Source organism: Salvelinus namaycush, chromosome 24 (assembly GCF_016432855.1).
Source record: "Salvelinus namaycush isolate Seneca chromosome 24, SaNama_1.0, whole genome shotgun sequence".
Classification (NCBI taxonomy): domain Eukaryota; kingdom Metazoa; phylum Chordata; class Actinopteri; order Salmoniformes; family Salmonidae; genus Salvelinus; species Salvelinus namaycush.
Genome location: NC_052330.1, coordinates 14,511,759 through 14,534,508, shown reverse-complemented (window position 1 = coordinate 14,534,508; position 22,750 = coordinate 14,511,759). Strand labels below are relative to the sequence as shown.

Sequence of the window (22,750 nt, the reverse complement as noted above, 5' to 3'; positions counted from 1 at the left end):
TAAATTGAGGAGAGGATACAACGTAACTGTCTCAAGTCTATGGTAGGCCTACGGTGTAGAATGTACTGTAGCCTACAGTGATGTCAAAAGTTGTAGAGACACAATTGTCCAAATTTAGAGAGAGGGGCAGAGGCCATAGCAGGACATCTATCCTTTCCCTTACAGTCTATTCTACATACCAGTATGACACCTGCTGGACAACATTTAAGCATACAATAGTTGATGGTTTATGGATTATTCGACGCCCGACCACCACTAGATGGTGCAACAAGACAATACTTTTTTGATCCGTTTCCTATTTTTTTTAAGGTCTATACATTCAGCCGAGAAGTAAATCGAAGTGAGATTAGTCAATATCAAAAGTACAGCACAATATATAGGATGAATTTGGGAATTGTCAATAAAGATATTTTTTATTCTAATCTATTTGTTATTTTTTTGTCACCAAACATAGTCCCACCTGTTCAGTGGTCACTGCAACTAGCTCTCACAGGCTCACGTCAGAATTAGACATTCATCCATGTTTCTCAAACATAACATTGCAAAGTTGTTGCAAATGTCACATTTCGAAGTGTTTCAGGTTAAGTTTATGCACTACCTCAGAATTTGTACGGTTAGGGTTAAGTTTAGGTATTAATTCCGAAATCTTAAGGTTAGGCAATAACTCCAAATTGTAAACGTACGGGTTAAGATTTGGTATTAACTCCGAATTTTTAAGGTTAGGGTTAAATTAGGCATTAATTCCGAAATCTTAAGGTTAGCCAATAACTCCAAATGGTTAAAGTAAGGGTTAAGATTTGGGATAGGCTTAAAACTAAAAACAACTTTCTTTTGCTGGATTTTAATTTACAACCTTTGGAATCAGATGCTGCCACCGGTCCACCATCCCCATCCACAATAACCTAGCAAAACCGAAACCTACCGGTACTTGAAGGTAACCTCGCTCACTGTTACCCCTAGTGGCCGGTTTCCACATCGTCTCCCGATATCCTCAGACATTGATGAACGTCGAATACTGGCTTGTATCACGGGTGACCTAGCTGGGTCACCAGTATTAAAATACCCCATAACTCTGTAAAGAAAACTTGAGATGAATTAGGCTGCATGGTTGATTATAGACGATATCCATTACTGCATACATACATTGCAAGTACAATAGACTACAGAACCTTGTACATTATGATTTACACGGTAGGTGGTGCTAAACCCATTCGATTTTATAGGTACCCCCAACCGGCTGATTTTTATCTAGCTGGACGGCTTCCAGTGTAGTACTTCGTAGCTCCAGCGAGTCATCGCTGTGTAACAGCCTACTACCAGTCCCGTCATAGACAATCTCGCAACCAGGGCATGAGTCTGGAGCGAGCGTGCAGCGCTCGAGAAGAGAACCAGAGAATGTGAGAGCAGCGCGCAAAACCACTTCTCCACAACCGACTTTCATAGAATTCCTAGAAATGTGCTTCTCGTAGATTGCCCAGCGCCAATAAAGGGGCGATATCTGCTCCAGTAACTCATAGGAAAATGAAACGCCTTTCCCGAAAGCTCACTTTGGCATTGGTGGTGCTTTGTTGGATTGCTGCACTACTGTATTTGATACTCTTAAGTAGGCAGAAAGTATCGGACCTGGGGACTAAAGATGCACAGTACGGAAAGGTAAGCAACACTATCAGTTCTTATCCGATATTCATCTTATCTATATCACACAATATCACTTCCTATGCATTTAGCAGTTGTGTAGTCTACACTTGTACCAACATACAGAAGAGTGCTAGGTGCGCGCAGGTAATGCGTGTTTCTAGGAAAATATTTATTGAGGTTTGAGAGGGTGTCAGAATTTCCACGGAGCTATATACAGACAGATTGTATCACGGCTCCCTCTCTACATTGCTTTCTAGAAGTTTGCATACTACATACAACCAGTTTTTCCTAACTTTTTTTATTCAGGATCGAATGAATTTGTGTGCATACATTATCTATTGCAAAGTGCAGTTTCAAGTGGTTAAAAGTTTCAAGTTTCAGGTTTTAATGTCACATCCACAAGTACAGTGAAATGCCTTTCTTGCAAGCTCTAAACTCCAAAATGCAGCAATCAATAGCATTGTAAAACTAAAAATAACATTACGTTGAACAAAAACACACAGTAAATAAAAATAAGATATAAGAAGAACACGAGCATACTATATACAGGGTCAGTCAGTTCCAGTATCATAAAGTACGTACAATGTGCAGGGATACTGGAGTGATAGCGGTAGATATGTATAGGGGCATGTGTGACTAGGCATCAGGATATATAATCATGTGTTTATAAGCAGTTTATTGATGTTTAGATGAGCTTTCTGTACATTCCAAAGTGAAAAGAAGATACAGTTGTAAGTAATCATATAATATATTACTGAATACACCTCTGATAGCCTATGAAATGCATCTTGCACAAAGAACAGTCAGAGGCTCACTAAATTGTCATGAACAAAAGTGCCACTATGTTCAAAGTGTAGGCTACAACATCATTTATTAAACACTGATATATGCATTCCTATATGAATTCCTCAAATACATGAATTCCTCAATTCCTCAATCTGTTGTTAACATAATTTAAACTGTATCCATGAATTTCTGCCTATTGACCCTTTATAGCCACCTGGTCTAGCTGTTCTGTACTTGTGTCTGAAAACCAGCATTATCAGTCAATAGGTTCAGTCATTGACTTGTAATAGCTGGTCCCTGTGTGAAAATACATTTTTAATGAACTGAAGGACATCATGTGATGGAGTAATACTGTCTACCTTTACCAAGACAGTCAGACTGGGGCAATTATAGCCATCAAAGATGTAACCTTTTTACAGCCGACACATTTCTATGCTTTTATTACTCCTATTTTATAAAGGCAGCTTTAATGAAACCGTTGCCGCTTTCCCCCCTGAAGTATAACTTGTTTTGTGCAGTGCAGAAGACAGATTTTATCATATTTTGTGGTCCAGTTATTATGGTATATCTGGGGGGTTTTCAAAAGCTTACTGCTAACGGCAAATGAGGAAGTGAGTGCTTTTCAGTGTGGGAGCTGAATGGTGGAATTACACTTGTGATGTAGGCACTCGTCTGGATTGATTGATTCAGTTTCAAAATGGTACACAACAAAATCAATGGTGTACATTTAACTCGGAAAGTGTTAAATGTACACTGTTTTCAGTGAACGTATGATTCCCACTGTACTGGTTTTAAAATAACACTTTTGAAAGTGTTAAAGATTTAACTCTGTTGCAGTGTTCTCCATTTAACTCGGAAAGTGTCAAATGTACACAATTTACAGGTAACACATGACTCCCACTGAACTGGTTTTAAAATAACACTTTTGAAAGTTTTAAAGATTTAACTCTGTTGCAGTGTTCCCCATTCAACTGTTAAAGTGTTCCAATGAACTTGATTATAGTGTTTGCATAGTTCTACTGTAGAGTAATATGCAGCACCTTCAGTGTAAAACATAACACTTGATTTAGAGTAGACTTGACTCACTTTGCTTAATGCTCACGCTGCTTAGTGTAAGAAATGATCACCTGTAGTGTTACACTAAATTGTTTTTGGGTGTTGTTGTAACACTGAATGGTGTAAAGCAAATGTACCAAACTCGTTTCATCGAGGGCTAAGTGTGTGTGGGTTTTCACTCCTTCCTTATACTTGATTGATGAATTAAGGTCACTCATTAGTAAGGAACTCCCCTCACCTGGTTGTCTAGGTCTTAATTGAAAGGAAAAAACTAAAACCAGCAGACACTAGGCCCTCCATGGAATGAGTTTGAGACCCCTGGGGTAAAGCCCAATTTGCATATTGCCCAGGGTGCCTTTTTTTATTTGAGTGAATTGTAGAGTTACCACACATGACTGTATTTGTTAGTGATGGAGATGTGGTTATCAAATTCTTTCCTTATTTTATTATTTACAAAACATAAACATACAAACGCACAGAAATATCCACAACACCACCCCTGCCCATATCCACCTGCTCATACCCCCATCTTCAGCGCCTGCATCACTCTCCGCCACATGGCCTCAAACTGCACCACTTAGTTTCTCATCATCGCCCACACACTTTCAGCATTTAGATAATAAAGCATTTGACCCTTCCATTGTGTTAACGATAGAGGATTGGTTGATTTCCAGTTTTTAAGTATAGCCTTTTTTTCAGGATGATTGACGAGAAAAGTATCGTCCAACCCATCGGGTATCTCACTGCACCCTCATATGCCATGTCTTGAAATATGCAGACGGATGGATTAAAAGTACATTTAAATTGTAATACTTCGGACAGACAACTTTCTAACTCCGCCCATAACATTTGGAGTTTATAGCATTCCCAAAAGGCATGGATTATTGAGTCATTGTTAGTTTACACATAAGACATGACTCTGCCATTGTGCTGTAGATTTTGTGAATTTTGTCACTTGTGTAATAAATTCTATACATTCGTATATACTGGATTAAGCGTCCATTTTCGTTTAACTGTCATTTATTTAGTTATGTTCCAACATTCCCTTCATCGGGGCTCCCGAGTGGCACAGCAGTCTAAGGCACTGCATCTCAGTGCTAGAGGCATCACTACAGACCCTGGTTTGTTTCCGGGCTGTATGCCAACCGGCTGTGATTGGGAGTCCCATAAGGCGGTGCACAATTGGCCCAGCGTCGTTCGGGTTAGGGGAGGGTTTGGCCAGGGTAGGCCGTCATTGTAAAATAAGATTTTTTTCTTAACTGACTTGCCTAGTTAAATAAAGGTTAAATAAAAATATTGTACCAATATCAGTTATTTGTACGTCTTGGTTCCAATAGTTTATACTTTTTTTAAAGAGATTGTCAGTTGGATAGGGTCTCTACAAGGTTTTTTATATCTTACCTATCATATGAATATCCTTGTCTGACTCAAATAGGATTCCCTCAAGTTTGCTAATGTGTCCAAAAGATTTCAAATAGAACGTTCTTTCCTTTTAAAGGCCTGTGGCTTTCACCAACGGAGTACCTAGGCGAATGCTATTATTAAAATGTAACTCTATGACAATACAATACTTATATCATAAGGCCTTACTTCAATGGCCTAATTTTAACCTAACACCAGTGGTGTTAAGAAACTCCTGCTTTACAGGCCACATCAAGCCTGCAAGTCACATTATGCTGGTGTCACGCCCTGACCTTAGAGATCCTTTTTATGTCTATATTTTGGTTTGGTCAGGGCGTGAGTTGGGGTGGGCATTCTATGTTGTGTGTTCTATGTTTTCTATTTCTGTGTGTTTGGCCTGGTGTGGTTCTCAATCAGAGGCAGCTGTCTATCATTGTCTCTGATTGAGTACCATACTTAGGTAGCCTTTCCCACCTGTGTTTTGTGGGTAGTTGTTTTCTGTTTTGTGTTGCTGCACCTGACAGGATTGTTTCGTTTCATTCCCTTTGTTATTTTGTTTAGTGTTCTGTTTTAATAAATTAACATGAACACTTACCCCGCTGCGCTTTGGTACGATGATTCCTCATCTTCAGACGACGAACGTGACAGCTGGCTTGCAAAGTGATGTTTAATTCCTATTGGAATCCAAACACTGTTAGGATATCCAACAGTTGGAATTTATATTCACCCACACCCTGCATTCAGAATGACTGTCAGGGTTTAAGAAATGTGTTAAGAAGACTGCCTAAACCATTTAAACTGGAACAACCATTTCAGTAACGGTGCAATTAATCTAACTAATTGATTGGATTAGTTTTGAAACATTTGTTATGTATCTATGTGTATCATAAGATTAATCAATCAATCAATATACAAGCAAAAACACAGATATTAAAAACAATCCCCCAAAAATATACCTGAAGTAGAGCATGCTGAAAACTATAACAATGATTGGTTTGGTTTTGATGGGACTGTTTAACTCTCTAAAGTGTAGATTTACTTGACTGTTAATTTCACTCTTACAAAGCGAATTTAAATCTGGAATCAACACCAGAAATGTTACACTGAAAAATCAACACTGGCCAATTCAAGGGCCTCTATCAACTGAATACGTTTTAGTCTGAGATGGTGTTTGTGTTTCTGGAGTAAAGTTTCAAGTTGAAATGTTCATGCTGATGAGTTTCAACTTTGGGTAAAACATTGAAATAAATAAAAAATATTTTCAAGAAGCTGAGTTATGGGTTGAAGACCTGTAAGAAATTATTTGTAGAGTAAGCAGACCAGAAAAATGGGAAGTCTGTGGGAAATGCTGCTGCACAGATAATAAAACATACATTGTGGGTATCTGTCATTCAAATGCAAATGCAATAATCCCACTCAGTGTACTCTCACCACGTAGTTTATTTTTGTATTAAATTTTTTCAGGGGGTAGATCAGCTTTAATACTGCAGATAGAGTGTGGCTTCCATCAATGTAATTGTCTGTATCATTTCCAATTCCCCATATATATTTTTTGTAAATACACAGTACCAGTCAAAAGTTTGGACACACCTACTTATTCCAGGGTTTTTCTTTCTTTTTACTATTTTCTACATTGCAGAATAATAGAAAACATCAAAACTAGGAAATAACACATATGAAATCATGTAATAACCAATAACGAAATAAATCAAAATATATTTATATTTGAGATTCTTCAAAGCAGCCACCCTTTTCCTTGATGACAGCTTTAAACACTCTTGGCATTCTCTGAACCAGCCTCATGAGGAATGCTTTTCCAACCGTCTTGAAGGAGTTCCCACATATGCTGAGCACTTGTTGGCTGCTTTTCCTTCACTCTGAAGTCCAACTCATCCCAATTGGGTTTTGGAGGCCAGGTCATCTGACACAGCACTCCATCACTCTCCTTGATCAAATAGCCCTCACACAGCCTGGAGGTATGTTATGGGTCATTGTTCTGTTGAAAAACAAATAATAGTCCCAATAAGCGCAAACCAGATGGGATGGCGTATCGCTGCAGAATGGTGTGGTAGCCATGCTGGTTAAGTGTGCCTTGAATTCTAAATAAATCACTGACAGTGTCACCAGCAAAGCGCCATCACACCTTCTCCATGCTTCACGGTGGGAACCACACATGTGGAGATCATCCATTCACCTACTCTGCGTCTCACAAAGACACGGCGGTTGGAACCAAAAATCTCAAATTTGGACTCATCAGACCAAAGGACAGATTTCCACCAGTCTAATGTCCATTGCTCGTATTTTGTTGGTCAAAGCAAGTCTCTTCTTCTTATTGGTGTTCTTTAGTAGTGGTTTCTTTGCAGCAATTCGACCATGAAGGCCTGATTCACAGTCTCATCTGAACAGTTGATGTTGAGATGTGTCTGTTACTTGAACTCTGTGAAGCATTTATTTGGGCTGCAATTTCTGAGGCTGGTAACTCTAAGGAACTTATCCTCTGCAGCAGAGGTAACTCTGGGTCTTCCTTTCCTGTGGCTGTCATCATGAGAGCCAGTTTCATCATAGCGCGTGATGGTTTTTGAGACTGTACTTGAAGAAACTTACAAAGTTCTTGAAATGTTCCATATTGACTTACCTTCATGTCTTAAAGTAATGATGGACTGTCATTTCTCTTTGCTTATTTGAGCTGTTCTTGCCATAATACGGACTTGGTCTTTTACCGAACAGGGCTATCTTCTGTATACCACCCCTAGGTTGTTAACACAACTATTTGGCTCAAACTGTAAGGGAGTGCGTAACTGGCGGCAGGGAAGTCAGGCGCAGGAGAGCAAAACTGGGTAATCAACGGAGCAGTTTTATTAATCAAAACCACCAGAAACCAGAACAATAAACAAATGGGTACAAAACCCGTCGCGCACCAGAGAAAACGTGCACATGCACTAACAATAAACAATTCCACACAAAGACATGGGGGGAACAGAGGGTTAAATACACAACATGTAATGAGGGATATTAAGACCAGGTGTGTGAGAAGACAAGACAAAACAAATGGAAAATGAAAAGTGGATCGATGATTGCTAGAAGACCGGCGACGCCGCCCGAACAAGGAGAGGAACCGACTTCGGCGAAAGTCGTGACACAAACACATTAAAAAGGAAAGAAATTCCATAAATGAACTTTTAACATGGCACACCTGTTAATTGAAATGCATTTCAGGTGACTACCTCATGAAGCTGGTTTGAGAGAATGCCAAAGTGTGTCCAAAGCTGTCATCAAGGCAAAGGTTGGCTACTTTGTAGAATCTCAAATATAAAATGTATTTTGATTTGTTTATCAACTTTTTGGTTACTACATGATTCCATATGTGTTATTTCATAGTTTTGATGTTTTCACTAATATTCTACAATGTATAAAATAGTAAAAATAAAGGAAAACTCTTGAATGAGTAGCTGTGTCCAAACTTTTGACTGGTACTGTATATATAAAATCTACATTTAAAAAAATATATTTTCCTTTATTATTTTCCCGTAACCCTACTACCCCTCCCCTAATTGGAGTAAACTAATGGACAACAACACTTAGACTTCTACTTCCAGCTTATACATACTATATACATTTTAGAGACACAGTATATTTTACAATAGCTATCTTTTGTTTGTTTTTAGTCCCATCCTTCAGCTACCCTAAACCCTTCCCATCTATCTCAGAAGACCATGTAGGTTTGTTTACCTAGCTGCTTTGTGAACAATAAAAGCTGCAGACTGCCTAAGGATATCTATAGCAGAGCATGGATTCATCCTTCCTTTGAAGAACACAGCAGTTTCTCTTCCCCCTCAAGCACTGTCTTTTGGGGGTCTTTGAGCTATTCCTGATGCAGATTTTTCAACTCCAGATTGGGAGCTGTTCTGCAGAGGAAGCTTGTGCAGCACGAAGCACAGATCCCATAGGGGATCTCGCTCAGTCTTTTCATCCCCAACGATATACTTTTTCTCTGAATCAGTTGTCTGCCGCTAGGCTTTTATTATGCATTTTACTTCTTTTGTGTGGCATTTCAGCAGCACACTTTTTTGAAGCTTAAGTTTGTACGGTGCTTGGCATGTGGTTGAGACTCGCCTGGAGCTGTGTGTGGGGAATGTAACTACTATGTAACCTTAGGATAATTGGGTCATTATTATGTTTTTAAGTTGTACTGTAAACTTAAATGACTCGTAGGCTGTATAGCACACAATGATTGTTTTCAGGAGAACAATTCTCATAGACTTGCGTGTGTTTTTCTTAGCCATACTGGGTTCTTCTATTTTTCCCTCTATGTCATAAAATAACCTTACCTTACATTCCTCCAGCTCTCAACAACGGTGTTATTTTTCATGTCATGTCTGTTCCCAATGTAACTCTCTCCTGGTGAACAAACAAGATAGATGTTCCAATCACTGTGTTCAGCTTTTGTATCACAATGCCAATGACTCCTAAATGCTCTAGTCCACATGATTGGAATTACACATTTCTACCTCGTATGAAATTGAATTTTTGTTATTTTTCCCATTGCTAATAGAGCAACGAGGGAGAAATAAAATGAGTTCTGAGGATAAAAATGACTGAAGCTGGGAATGAATATGTTTTACATGTAAGGATTGCTGCACCACATCTTCAGGATTGGTACAGTAGGTGTTATAGGAATGTGCTAGGATTACTGTGGATGGAGTCAAACTATGTCATATTGAGTCATCTTGAAGGGAGAGAGTGTTTGTGGTTATACAGTAGCCATAGAAAGGAGGCACTATTTGTTTAAAGATGTGTTTGTATAAAGACAGAGCTTGTCTTGTGTCTGAGCATCATGTTGGGCCGAAACATATTACATGATGGCTGTCCTTGTGCACAAGGTCTTTCATTTTCTCTGACGTTGTATTTGCACAGTAAGTGTAAAAAGTGAGTGTTATTGTAAGCCTTTGGCAAGCAGGATGGGATCTACTGAAGGAACTATGAAAACACTTAAACGCTTAGCAAAATATGCAGTGTCCTTTTTATTATTTACTCTCAACGCGTTACCCAAAACCCATCTCCTGTTAAAGAGAAAAACAGTAGCACGCCTCATTTAATATGTGTTAATCATTTTGCTATTCCCAGTTTGATATGGAAAGAAATTGCCTTAGCAGAGGCTGTTAGACTGTTACTCTTAGCTAAGTGCTGTGATAGGGCTGTTTTGCAGTGATTACCATGCCCTGAGGAGTTATTCCCCCTATTATGAGGAGCAGATCAATAAATCATACCATCCTCACACACACACACACACACACACACACACACACACACACACACACACACACACACACACACACACACACACACACACACACACACACACACACACACACACACACACACACACACACACATTGCCTGCTTGATAATAACTTTCCCACCCATATAGCATTGTAATGGCACAACAACACACTGCTGCTGCTGAAATGCTGAAACATTCAAACAGGGCTGATGGGATTCTGTCTAGACTATGTAAAAATTATATACATTTATTCTAAATGGGCTGTCAGTTGTAACCAATGTGTTTTTCGCTCTCCCTAGAAAATGTCCGCTTTTGCTGCACATTTGTAATTTTCACCTTTATCTCCCAAGGATGAAGGCATCAATCTTATTTAGTCAGTGCTGCTAGAGCTATTTCTCAATGCGCTAGACAGAGCGAGGGATGTTCTAAAGACCGAATAGTGACAAAGAGCAAATAAAACCATTTAGAGAAGAGAACGTACCACCTTCTTTTTGTTTGAAGTCATTTATGTGAAAGAGTCTGATTTCAACCGGAGTCAGTGAGGAAGATGTTGACAGTGGAGAGGGATCACACACCTAAGTGAAAGGAATAAACTAACTTGTCACGATTGGTATTTCCCTGAGAAATTGGGGCCGTTAAGAGGATGGCTTTAGAGCTGAGAATCTGCAGTGTTCGCTGTTACACATTGAGCTTTCATAGTGTGTCTGTGAGCAGAGTTACATCAGAGATGATTCATGTAGATGGCCTCGCACATGAATCAAACCTGAGACTAAAGCTAAGAGAGAATGAAAAATGAAATCCACCTTCAGGGGTTGTTGTTGTTTGGTTGATGATTAAGAATGTATATATACAGTATATAGCCATGTAATAAAATTATAGTTTATTGCATCTCTCTTGTATAGAGGAAAAAGTGTTAACAATTGGATTTACTTTTGTGTGATCAACAGTTTTTTTTTCCCAGAGTGAAAGAATATGGATATTTCTTCTAACTTTATGAAAGCCCAGCAGATTTCTCTCAACTCAGGCTCAAACACAGCCTGAATCTGAGGTTATAATGAAAAGGATTTAGAGGCACACAAAGTCTATACACCTTGATGCCTGGGTGCTGGCACATTTGTGTGAATTTAGTTAATATGGGGGCTATTCAGCTTATTGCCTTTCAGACAATTTCTCTCCCAGCTACCAAAATAACACTCAGAGACCTGTGTCCGGCGAGGAAGCGCCCCAGTTATTAGTTTTTCGGTCTGTTGCCCGCAGCCGCTTTGATAATCTCCCCACTGATGTTCTTCTGAAGCCTGCTGGAAGGGGGTGGCACCTGGCATTTTCTGTTGCTTTATTGTTCCCCCAGCTTGAAGGACATGCTCTATAATTCAATTTGGATCCCGGGATGCAGTGGCAGCACAGGCAGCAACAGGAAGAGAATTTCTACCATAGAAACCTTTTATTGTTTTTTCTATTTCTTGACCTTAGTAAAGGAGAACATGTTGCATGGCTCTCAGATATTCAGCCATGTTTGCAATGTCCCCCCCCCCCCCCCCCCCCAGTAATAAGTAGCAACGGGGTCAAACATATTCAGTGATAAAATTGAAGAACAGCAGTTGAGGGGGTTGGGGGCTTGATAAAAAAGCCCTGAATAGATTTTCTAAACTTAACAAAATTAGATTCAAGTAGCCTCTTGGGTGCTTAGTCAGCTTGAAACACAGCACAGGGACCATTATATACTGTACATCCTGCCCTGGAGTGGAGTCACCCACAGGGTTACCAGTTAGAAATGACTCACATAGTATGGTATTTCTGTAAGAAATCTGCACTCCATACATCCAATTTCCATTTCCATTCATTCCAAGTGGACCACATGCAGCAGCCAATCATGGCAAAGTCAACAAGTTGTCAACCAGAACACAGAACTTTAGTAGGCCTGCTAAACCCCAGTGCCTCAGTGATCAAAAGAGGCAAGAGTCAAACTCTCTGACAAACACATTTGGTGTGTTTATGCTGGTTAAAAAATGGAGAGGTTGCTTTCTCCAGACGCCAAATGCAGAAAGGCAAAAAGGGAATCAAAGTGAATATTTAATACAAGCATCAGCCGGCTCAGCTTTCATACAGTATGGTTTAGATGTGATTGATCAAAATCCGTTCCAGTGCTGTGTACCTCAAACGCGGTTGTTGATTTTTTTTTTCTCCACTTCTTCAGCATGTTGGAACTAGACCCACTTAGTCCCGGAGATACGGGTATCCACTGCTACAGTGACAAAATTAAATTACAAACGAATGATTCACTTTATACACGCCCATTTGATTTGCATGGGAATTGAGATATGAGACAGAGAGCTATTTATATTATATGTAGGGAACCGTTGGATGTTGGAATGCCATTATGCTTTGGTGCAAGGTATGATGGATACGTGAATATAGCTATGATGTGTGTGCGTTGGCGATAAAAAGCACTTGTCTGTCCCCGGAAAGGAGGCCTGCTCAGGGAGCACTCAAATAGCCTATTTATGTTTGCTTTGATTTATACTTGACCTCCTGCCACATTTAGACATGCTTTTGACACATACAGTTGAAGTCAGAAGTTTACATACACCTTAGCCAAATAGATTTAAACTCAGTTTTTCACAATTCCTGACATTTAATCCTAGTAATAATTATGTGTCTTAGGTCGGTTAGGATCACCACTTTATTTTAAGAATATGAAATGTCAGAATAATAGTAGAGAGAATGATTGCAAACCGTAGTCTGGCTTTTTTATGGCGGTTTTGGAGCAGTGGCTTCTTCCTTGCTGAGCGGCCTTTCAGGTTATGTCGATATAGGACTCGTTTTACTGTGGATATAGATACTTTTGTACCTGTTTCCTCCAGCATCTTCACAAGGTCCTTTGCTGTTGTTCTGGGATTGATTTGCACTTTTCGCACCAAAGTACGTTCATCATCTGTACATATGAATGTGGTACCTTCAGACGTTTGGAAATTGCTCCCAAGGATGAACCAGACTTGTGGAGGTCTACAAATTTTTTTCTGAGGTCTTGGCTGATTTCTTTTGATTTTCCCATGATGTCAAGCAAAGAGACACTGAGTTTGAAGGTAGGCCTTGAAATACATCCACATGTACACCTCCAATTGACTCAAATTATGTCAATTAGCCTATCAGAAGCTTCTAAAGCCATGACATCATTTTCTGGAATTTTCCAAGCTGTTTAAAGGCACAGTCAACTTAGTGTACGTAAACTTCTGACCCACTGGAATTGTGATACAGTGAATTATAAGTGAAATAATCTGTCTGTAAACAATTGTTTGAAAAATTACTTGTGTCAAGCACAAAGTAGATGTCCTAACCGACTTGCCAAAACTATAGTTTGTTAACAATACATTTGTGGAGTGGTTGCAAAATTAGTTTTATTGATTCCAACCTAAGTATATGTAAACTTACGACTTCAACTGTATATGTACACACATACACACACACTCACACACACACACACACACACACACACAGACACACACACACACAGACAGACAGACAGACAGACAGACAGACAGACAGACAGACAGACAGACAGACAGACAGACAGACAGACAGACAGACAGACAGACAGACAGACACAAGCGCAGAAAACAGCACATTCCATGTAACAGCTGCCAGACCAATATCACGTCCTCTTGCTCTCCTCCCACTGCTGCAATGATTCATATGACTGACTGTGTTTTCTCCACCCTGTATAGCGGCAAGCACCATTCCAACATTAACCATTGAAAAAGAGAGAACGCATTAGACAGAGATAGATTGGTGCAACCAGAAAACAATGTAAAAGGTGGTCGTTGTAAAAGTCCCTTTTTTCACTCTTTGTTGATGACTGCTGATTTACTTGATTGTGTTCCGTCCTTTATAAGATAGTCTTGTCACCAGTATTGACACACCCCTGCTCTGCAGTGTTGGGCTAAATAAACACTGACTCCAGTAGCACCAAATAAGAAAGGAAGAGAAGGACAACAGAAGTCAAACAAAGTACAAAATATTAGAACAATTCATGATGATGATGCAATGATACCATTTCCATGTATCTTGTTTTTCCGCCTTGAATCAATGTGGCCCTCGACAAGGGCAGGGATAAAGGCAATGACTAGGAGAAGGAGGATTACTTTGGCCTACACTGTATAAATCACAGATACAGATGAGGCTTTCTAGTCACACCGACTGTATGAAAAATCCAATGAATTGTATTTTGTGTTGCGTAAGCAAGATTTGACATTCCAATGCCTCTACCCATACTCCTCTGTATTTCTCTGTTTACCCTCCAATACAGGGACGAGAACACATCACACAGAAGAACATTTTCCCTCCCTATGAAATCACCTCGGCACACTGTGCTAACCCTGACCTGGAAGTTGAAAAATGAATGGGCTGTCATCAGCAAGAGGGATGTGTTAACATTCTACAGGTCAGGGCTGCCTCTGCCTGTCATAATGACTGACTGTTTCTGTGATACCCGGGGGAACGGAAACTACACCTACATTGGACCAAACACACATCTATCAATTACCCACCATGCACCATGCCCAGGCACTTTGATATATCTCCCTCTCAATTGTTTCAATTCAATTTAAGGGCTTTATTGGCATGGGAAACATATGTTAACATTGCCAAAGTAAGTGAACTAGATAATAAACAAAAGTGAAATCAAAAATCTTATTTAACAGTAAACATAACACTCACAAAAGTTCCAAAAGAATTAAAACATGACAAATCTCTCTCTCTCTCTCTCTCTCTCTCTCTCTCTCTCTCTCTCTCTCTCTCTCTCTCTCTCTCTCTCTCTCTCTCTCTCTCTCTCTCTCTGATGACATCAGAGAAACAACAATGAAGATCGGAGATGATGACACATTATGATTATTATGGTGTAAAGGGCTGAGGCATTAGGCCTAATGTGTGGACCAGTGGGATGATGAATGAGCCTGTCGGTCTCAGGGATAAATTAACCATGCAGCATGTGTGTTATTGGGCTGGAGTGTCCACGCCCTCTTAATGTTATTGGTGTCTGGGCTTCCAGCTCGGCCTTGGCACTGATTTGTACTTTATCATCCGCTGGTTTATGAGCTATGACCCCCAGCTCTGAATTATACCACCACGTGGACTCCTAATAATATCCCTGTGTGTGTGTGTCTTTGTCTGTGTGTGTGCTGTGCAGTCTTGAACATCACATCTGAGACGAGACAGACAGACATCTGTAAATGAGCTGCTAGGGGTAATCTCATTACATGACTAGGAGTCAAAGGAGGCTGTGCAATTACTACCCCATAGCTTTGATACTGTAACTAGGCATGTGCACCTCCTATGGTACCACCAAGACTATAGACAGACTATGATGAGATTCCCCCTGCTACAGTTTTCCTTTGGTTATCTCTGTTGGGTAAGACGTGTTGCGGTGGTTGAGGTAAGGGGTCTAGGAATAGGACCAACATACACAAACACACATGCCGAGACACAGGGTGGAAAAGGGGGCACGGGGGGGGGGGGGGGTAGGATCCAATTACAGCTCCCTCTGTCATCCACAACTCATTAAGACACACTTACCTGTCTGAGGAGCACCCCTAACTGCTGGGGGTTCAAATGTCGCGCAACTCTGTCGCGGTGTAGCTTACCAACCCTCACTCCTTCCCTCCTTCCCTCACTCCCTCCCTCTCTCCCTCCACCAAGGCGTCATGTCCAATTAGGCTGCAATATCCTCCACATGAAACCTGGCTCTTTGGTGGCTGCCTGCCTGGCTCTCCTGTCTTAACAACAGAGGAAAGGCAAAGGCAGAGTGATGATGACTGGACCAAAGACAGGGATATTTCTGGAGGACTTGCCTTGCTTGGCAGCCCAGGGGAATTCCAATCTTGAGGCTCGCCCGGTTCTTTCATACCTTAAGGGAAGTGTGAGACGGGAGCCGTATGGTTAGTGAAGAAAGTCCCATTGCAAATGTACGGTCCCTTACCTGACGTCTTGCGACGTCGCAGAAAATCGCGGACGGCGTCGGGCCGTGGGCGGCGGAGAGCTCTTTCAGGAAGTCACTCAAAAAAACGTCTCGGACTTTCGGTTTCCGTTTTATAAAAATGACAAATTTTTGACTTTTTTCTGCATTCTCGAAAATTCCCACAAGAGGGAAAATAAATCATATTGCAGGCGCACGAGCACGTGGCAAACGAGCGCGGCCTTTTCTCCTAAACTGAAAATATTTAGAAGACGAAACTCGGCGAGCGTAGGTTTGGAGTAATGGGCAGTTGGCCCCGAACAAGATGGCGTCGAGACCTCGGCGCTTTTTGAGTTATGGCCATTTTTCTGGGATTAAAGGGTTAAAACGCAAGTAGGGTGCTAATTTGACCGCTTCATGTCAAAGTACATAAGCATACGGTGTCAGGAAAAAAAGAACCAGCCATTTATCTATCGTAATTTAAGAGAAATCGTACATTGACCGTTTGGTGATGTTCACAAAGAGGAATTTTTTTTTCAAAAAATTCACAGATCCAGTTGCAGTGTGTTCAGACGTACATTTTTAAAGTGGGTCTCGAAGCTCTGCGAGAATCCTGTGATTTTATATGATTTTATGAAATAACACACACTCATTTAACCCTCTTTAAATAAGTCAGTTCTTAACATAAAGACTTAAAACTCAATATTATATAAGAGCCTACGCCAAGGAGGGTATGTGTTCAATTTCAGCTTCCTATGTCAACTGGAAGTACCTTAAAATGGTGCCACAGGGTCAGGTTTGAAGGGTAATAAAGGTCAGATCTTTTCAAAACTTCACTTGTGTGATTAGACAACCCTCATGAACTGTAATCAGTCATTTATCCCAACAGATGTCAAAGAAAAGCTCTCTCACACAAACACACACACACAAAAAGGAAGGATGGAGTGAAAAAGTACAGTGCTTAAAGACACACAAAGCCCACAATGGCATTACTATTATCTCTAGGCCGTGCCGAGTTCAACGAGATGCCCCGCTTGACCGTAGCTCGCTCGGTCTGAGCGCAGCGACCGTTACAAGAGAACGGACACAAATGACCTTTTGACCTCAATGTCAATTTTCTTTGATTTTGGGAGACAGAGAGAGAACCATTAAGGTTAGAAGCACAATTTCACCTCAGGAACAATCCTAAGGTCCTCCCGATCTGTGCAAGCCCAACCTTGACCTTGTGGCATTAACCCTTAACAGTTAAAAGAAGGTGTTTACATCAAATAGTTTACAATGAAATGTCTCCCCATTGGAATACATTGACTGCACCTCTAAATTCAACCTAAAGCCTATGTGGGTTATGAATGTCTTATGAACCTGTCTTTGATGTCAGTCCATCAGGCCACCATGAGTTCTACCTGTGTCGATTCTAAGCTTCCTGGAGCAACCGGAAGTGGTTAAATCACCCTAAAAGTGTTTGCCATAGCCAACCTGCAGTTTGAGAGAAATAGTGCATTCAGCCCTATGTAAATCAGTCAATTTTTAACATACAGACTTAAAACTCAGGATTCTGTAACAGCCTACTCCAGTGATGATATGTGTTTATTTATAGCTTCCTGTGACAACCGGAAGTGCCATAACTGGTGTCAAATGGGCTGTTTCGAAGGGTTAAAAATGTCAAATCTTTCCAAAACTTCATATATGTGAATAGACAACCCTCATGAACTGTAAATCAGTTCTTCATCCCATCAGATTTCAACAAAAAAAAATACACACCGACACAGAAATGATGGAGGGACACACTGAGGGGCTAAGAGGCAGACAGTGCCTGCAGTAGTTACTTTTGTTCCAACTTTTAAAGAACCGTCAGACCTAGAGTTCTGAAAATTTACAAACCTGTTCTAGACCTCAGGTCGATTGTGCACGGTGAATTATATGACTCTAGAAGGTTCTCGGATCGATAAAAAGCCTCGTGTATTTGCCATGTTTTCAATTCATTTTGACCTCAACGAAACGGACGACCTTTAGAAAAGTCCCAGAGTCTCAAGACTAGGTGCGTTGAAACCGGCTCGGCCCATAGAGACAGACCCCAACGAGCCTGTTTGATTGCTCATTCAAGGACCCCGTAGCAAGGCAATGAAAAAAGTGGAATTTCAGCACCAATTAGGGTTTTGCTCGGGCACCGAATGACCTATCGAGCCGAAACTTGGGATTCGAGGTCGCTTCACATAGGGCTAAACATAATGTGTGAACTGGACCCGCAGCTAGAACATAACTACGTATTATTTGTTTTATTATGGTTTAAATGGAAGGCGCTGTGAATTTTGGGCCTGCTCTGAAATATGTTATAGTTGGCATCTAAAGGAGTTGGAAAAAGTGAGTTTGGAGTCAGATGGTATCAGTTTGGTGTCTGAAAATATCTATTTGACTGATGGACACTGACTTGCTCGTTGACTTTTGTACATTTGCAATATGTTTCAACGGGGAGGTACCATGAGGAAAAAGCGACATGATGAAATTTCACGAAACGAGCGATGGAGAGGAACCACTATCACTGCCCGGCCATCCTGAGGTCATCAGACCGTTGACTTTTGCATTTCTAAAGTATTTAAGAGAATGTACGTTACATTTGCAATATGATTCAACATCACATCATATTGCAAATGCACGTTAGATTTGCAATATGATGTGATGTTGAATCATATTGCAAATGTAACGTGCATTCTTTAAATACTTTAGAAATACAAAAGTCAACGTCCTGATGACCTCAGGATGGCCGGGCAGTGATAGTGGTTCCTCTCCAACGCTCGTTGCGTGAAATTTCATCATGTCGATTTTGGTGATGGTACCCCCGCGTTGAAACATATTGCAAATGTACAAAAGTCGACTAGCAAGTCAACTAGCAAGTGTCAACAAAAGTCAACTAGCAAGTGTCCATCAGTCAATTGGATATTTTCAGACACCAAACTGATACCATCTGACTCCAAACTCACTTTTTACAACTCCTTTAGAAGCCAACTATCACATATTTCAGAGCAGGCCCAAAATTCACAGCGCCTTCCATGAATGCACCAAAATAGCATTCTGAAATCACCACTAAAATGACATCGCCATATTCTCCAGGCCGTGCCGAGTTCAACGGGATGCCCCGCTTGACCGTAGCTCGCTCGGTCTGAGCGCAGCGACCGTTACAAGAGAACGGACACAAATGACCTTTTGACCTCAATGTCAATTTCATTTGCTTTTGGGAGACAGAGAGAGAACCGTTAAGGTTAGAAGCACAATTTCACCTCAGGAACAATCCTAAGGTCCTCCCGATCTGCGCAAGCCTAACCTTGACCTTGTGGCATTAACCCTTCACAGTTAGGTCATCAGACCGTTGACTTTTGTATTTCTAAAGTATTTAAAGAATGCACGTTACATTTGCAATATGATTCAACACATCATATTGCAAATGTAACACTGTGTGTTATGTTTGCAATATGATTCAACACATCATATTACAAATGTAACACTGTGTGTTATGTTTGCAATATGATTCAACACATCATATTGCAAATGTAACACTGTGTGTTATGTTTGCAATATGATTCAACACATCATATTACAAATGTAACACTGTGTGTTATGTTTGCAATATGATTCAACACATCATATTGCAAATGTAACAGTGTGTGTTTGCAATATGATTCAACAGTGTGTTATGTTTGCAATATGATGTGATGTTTTTCACTGTTGAATCATATGCAAATGTAACGTGCATTCTTTAAATAAACCCTATGTGGGTTATGAATGTCTTATGAACCTGTCTTCAATGACAATCCATCAAGCCACTATGAGGTCTACCTGTGTTGATTCTAAGCTTCCTGGAGCAACCGGAAGTGATAAAATCACCCTAAAAGTGTTTTACCCAACCAGCAGTTTGTGATATATAGTGCATTCAACCCTGTGTAAATCAGTCAGTTCTTAACGTATAGACTTAAAACTCAGGATTCTGTAAAAGCATACCCCGATCAGGATAGGTCTTTACTTATAGCTTCCTGTGCCAACCGGAAGTGCCTTAAAATGGGGTCATAGGTGCTGTTTCAAAGGGTTAAAAAAGTCAGATCTCTCCAAAACTTTAAGTGTGTGATTAGGCAACCTTCATGCACTGTAAATCAGTCATTTCTCTAAACAGATGTCAAAGAAAAGCTCACATACACACACACAGCAAGGATGGAATGAAAAAGTATGGTGCTTAAAGACACACAGAGCCTTAAATGCTTTTAGGGGGGATCCAGACTTCCATACCCGCTCTGGGAGCACTATACTACGGGCAAAAATCAATGGGTGCTGGCCTGAGTGATTTATGGAGGTTTTCAAAAAAAGTCAAAAAATATATTTTTTTTTCTTGAAAATATTTTATGTTTTTTCTTCTCGAGTCAATGACCTGAGTGATTTATGGAGTTTTTCCAAAAAACTCAAAAAATATTCTAAGTCCAAACTTTTCGTGCACCTGGTATTTTTTTTGGGTTACCAGGTGCCATGGTTGAAATTGCTTTTAGGGGGCATCCAGAATTCCATACCCGCTCTGGGAGCACTATTCTACGGACAAAAATCAATGTGTGCTGGCCTGAGTGATTTATGGAGGTTTTCAAAAAAAGTCAGAAAATATTCTGTTTTTTCTTCTGGAATTTTTGTTTTGTTTTTTCTTCTCGAGTCAATGGGGGTCCGGCCTGAGTGATTTAAGGAGGTTTCCAAAAAAAGTCAAAAAATATTCTGTTTTGGGTTACCAGGCGTCATTTTTCAAAACGGTTTTAAATGCTTCATTTTGGCCTTTTAAAAACAAAATGTTATTTTCGACTATGAAATCCAAAAAGCACTTTTTTAAAGGGGTTGATAAGTTTTTTCTAATTTATTCACATTTTTGACTTCATATTAAATCAGATTGCAAATGCACAAAACATATTCCTTAAGTACAAGTAAACATTTCAAAAAAAATTATGATAAAAAAATGTGACTAAAGTATCTTCATACAGTTCTTATACATGTGTAATTGACCTAAAAATCGAAAGAATTTCAAAAAACGGTCCAGAAAGCACTTTTTTAAAGGAGGTTATACGTTTTTTCCAAATTTTTGACATTTTTGACTTTTGACTTTTGACTTCCTATGAAATCACATTGCAAATGCACAAAACATATTCCTTAAGTTCAAATAAACATTTACAAAAAATTATGATAATAAAATGTGACTAATGTATTTTCATACAGTTCTTATACATGTGTAATTGACCTAAAAATCGAAAGAATTTCGAAAAACGGTCCAGAAAGCACTTTTTTAAAGGGGGTGATACGTTTTTTCCAAATTTTTGACATTTTTGACTTTTGACTTTTGACTTCCTATGAATTCACATTCCAAATGCACAAAACATATTTCTTAAGTACAAATAAAAATTTCAAAAAAATTATGTTAATAAAATTTGACAAAAGTATTTTCATACAGTTCTTACACATGTGTAATTGACATAAAACTCGAAAGAATTTCGAAAAACGGTCCAGAAAGCACTTTTTTTAAGGGGGTGATACGTTTTTTCCAAATTTTTGACATTTTTGACTTTTGACTTTTGACTTCCTATGAAATCACATTCCAAATGCACAAAACATATTTCTTAAGTACAAATAAAAATTTCAAAAAAATTGTTAATAAAATTTGACAAAAGTATTTTCATACAGTTCTTACACATGTGTAATTGACATAAAACTCGAAAGAATTTCGAAAAACGGTCCAGAAAGCACTTTTTTAAGGGGGTGATAAGTTTTTGCCAAAACTTTCAAAATCTCAAAATTTTACTCTTGGGTCTTGACTTGCGTTACATAAAGCCTATGAAAAATTTAGATAGAACAAACTCGCCCACTATAGGAATTTTGGAGTGTTACACAGCTCATTTGCAATATGGCATTTGCCATCAACTTTGGATGAAACACCGCCAGAAGTAGTGTATTTGTCCATCGTGTATATGCTGCGCTCGGTGCCAATAACTTGCCATGTTATTTTGTACAATTGGGGGGGGACTTCCCTTACTTGAGTAAAGGATCTTTGGTGGGCTGCTAGGGACCGTTGAGATTTGCACTTATTGCGCTCTGAAATTGAGGCTCAAACCGCTCAACCTTGTTGTGACAGATCGATTTGCAGGCAGATTTGCTGTGTTGTCCAATTATAATTGAATTCTGTTTGCTGCCTGGGCCATGTTCCCTCCCTGATAAAACACAATGACTTTCCCCAGATTGGTGGCATCATGGGGTGACAGTGGCACTGTGCTGGAGATGACAAAGTGAATATGTGAGCACCAGATTAGCATTTCCTCTGTGGATTCAGCTGTCAACCATCGCAACTCTGAGAAAAACTCTGAAGGCAAAGGATTAATTGGTGATGTGTCAATGTTTTTCTGGAGCTTTTTGGGGAGTTGCATTTTAATACATTCAGATAACTTCATACAACAGTAGAGATTATTAAAAAAAGAAAACCGATTTCAACATCTAGTATTGCACACATAAGCCCCTTTTACTACATCAACTTTTAGTGTGGGAAATGTATAACATAAAGAAACAGGCTGTTTTACCAGGGAGCCCTCCCAGACATCTGGTCTAAGTTATACGGATGCTGCTGCACTGTAGCC

At 39.8% G+C, this 22,750-nt stretch overlaps 1 protein-coding gene across 1 annotated transcript in view; it reads left to right on the top strand.

The window, feature by feature from the left end:
* The first annotated feature begins 1,326 nt into the window (after positions 1-1,326).
* Positions 1,327-22,750, top strand: part of LOC120019747 (polypeptide N-acetylgalactosaminyltransferase 14-like) — a 137,724-nt gene continuing 116,300 nt past the window's right edge. The window contains exon 1 of the mRNA XM_038963174.1: positions 1,327-1,653. Within this exon, the coding sequence (XP_038819102.1) occupies positions 1,522-1,653 (132 nt within the window). The 5' untranslated portion in view covers positions 1,327-1,521. The remainder of the gene's footprint in view (positions 1,654-22,750) is intronic.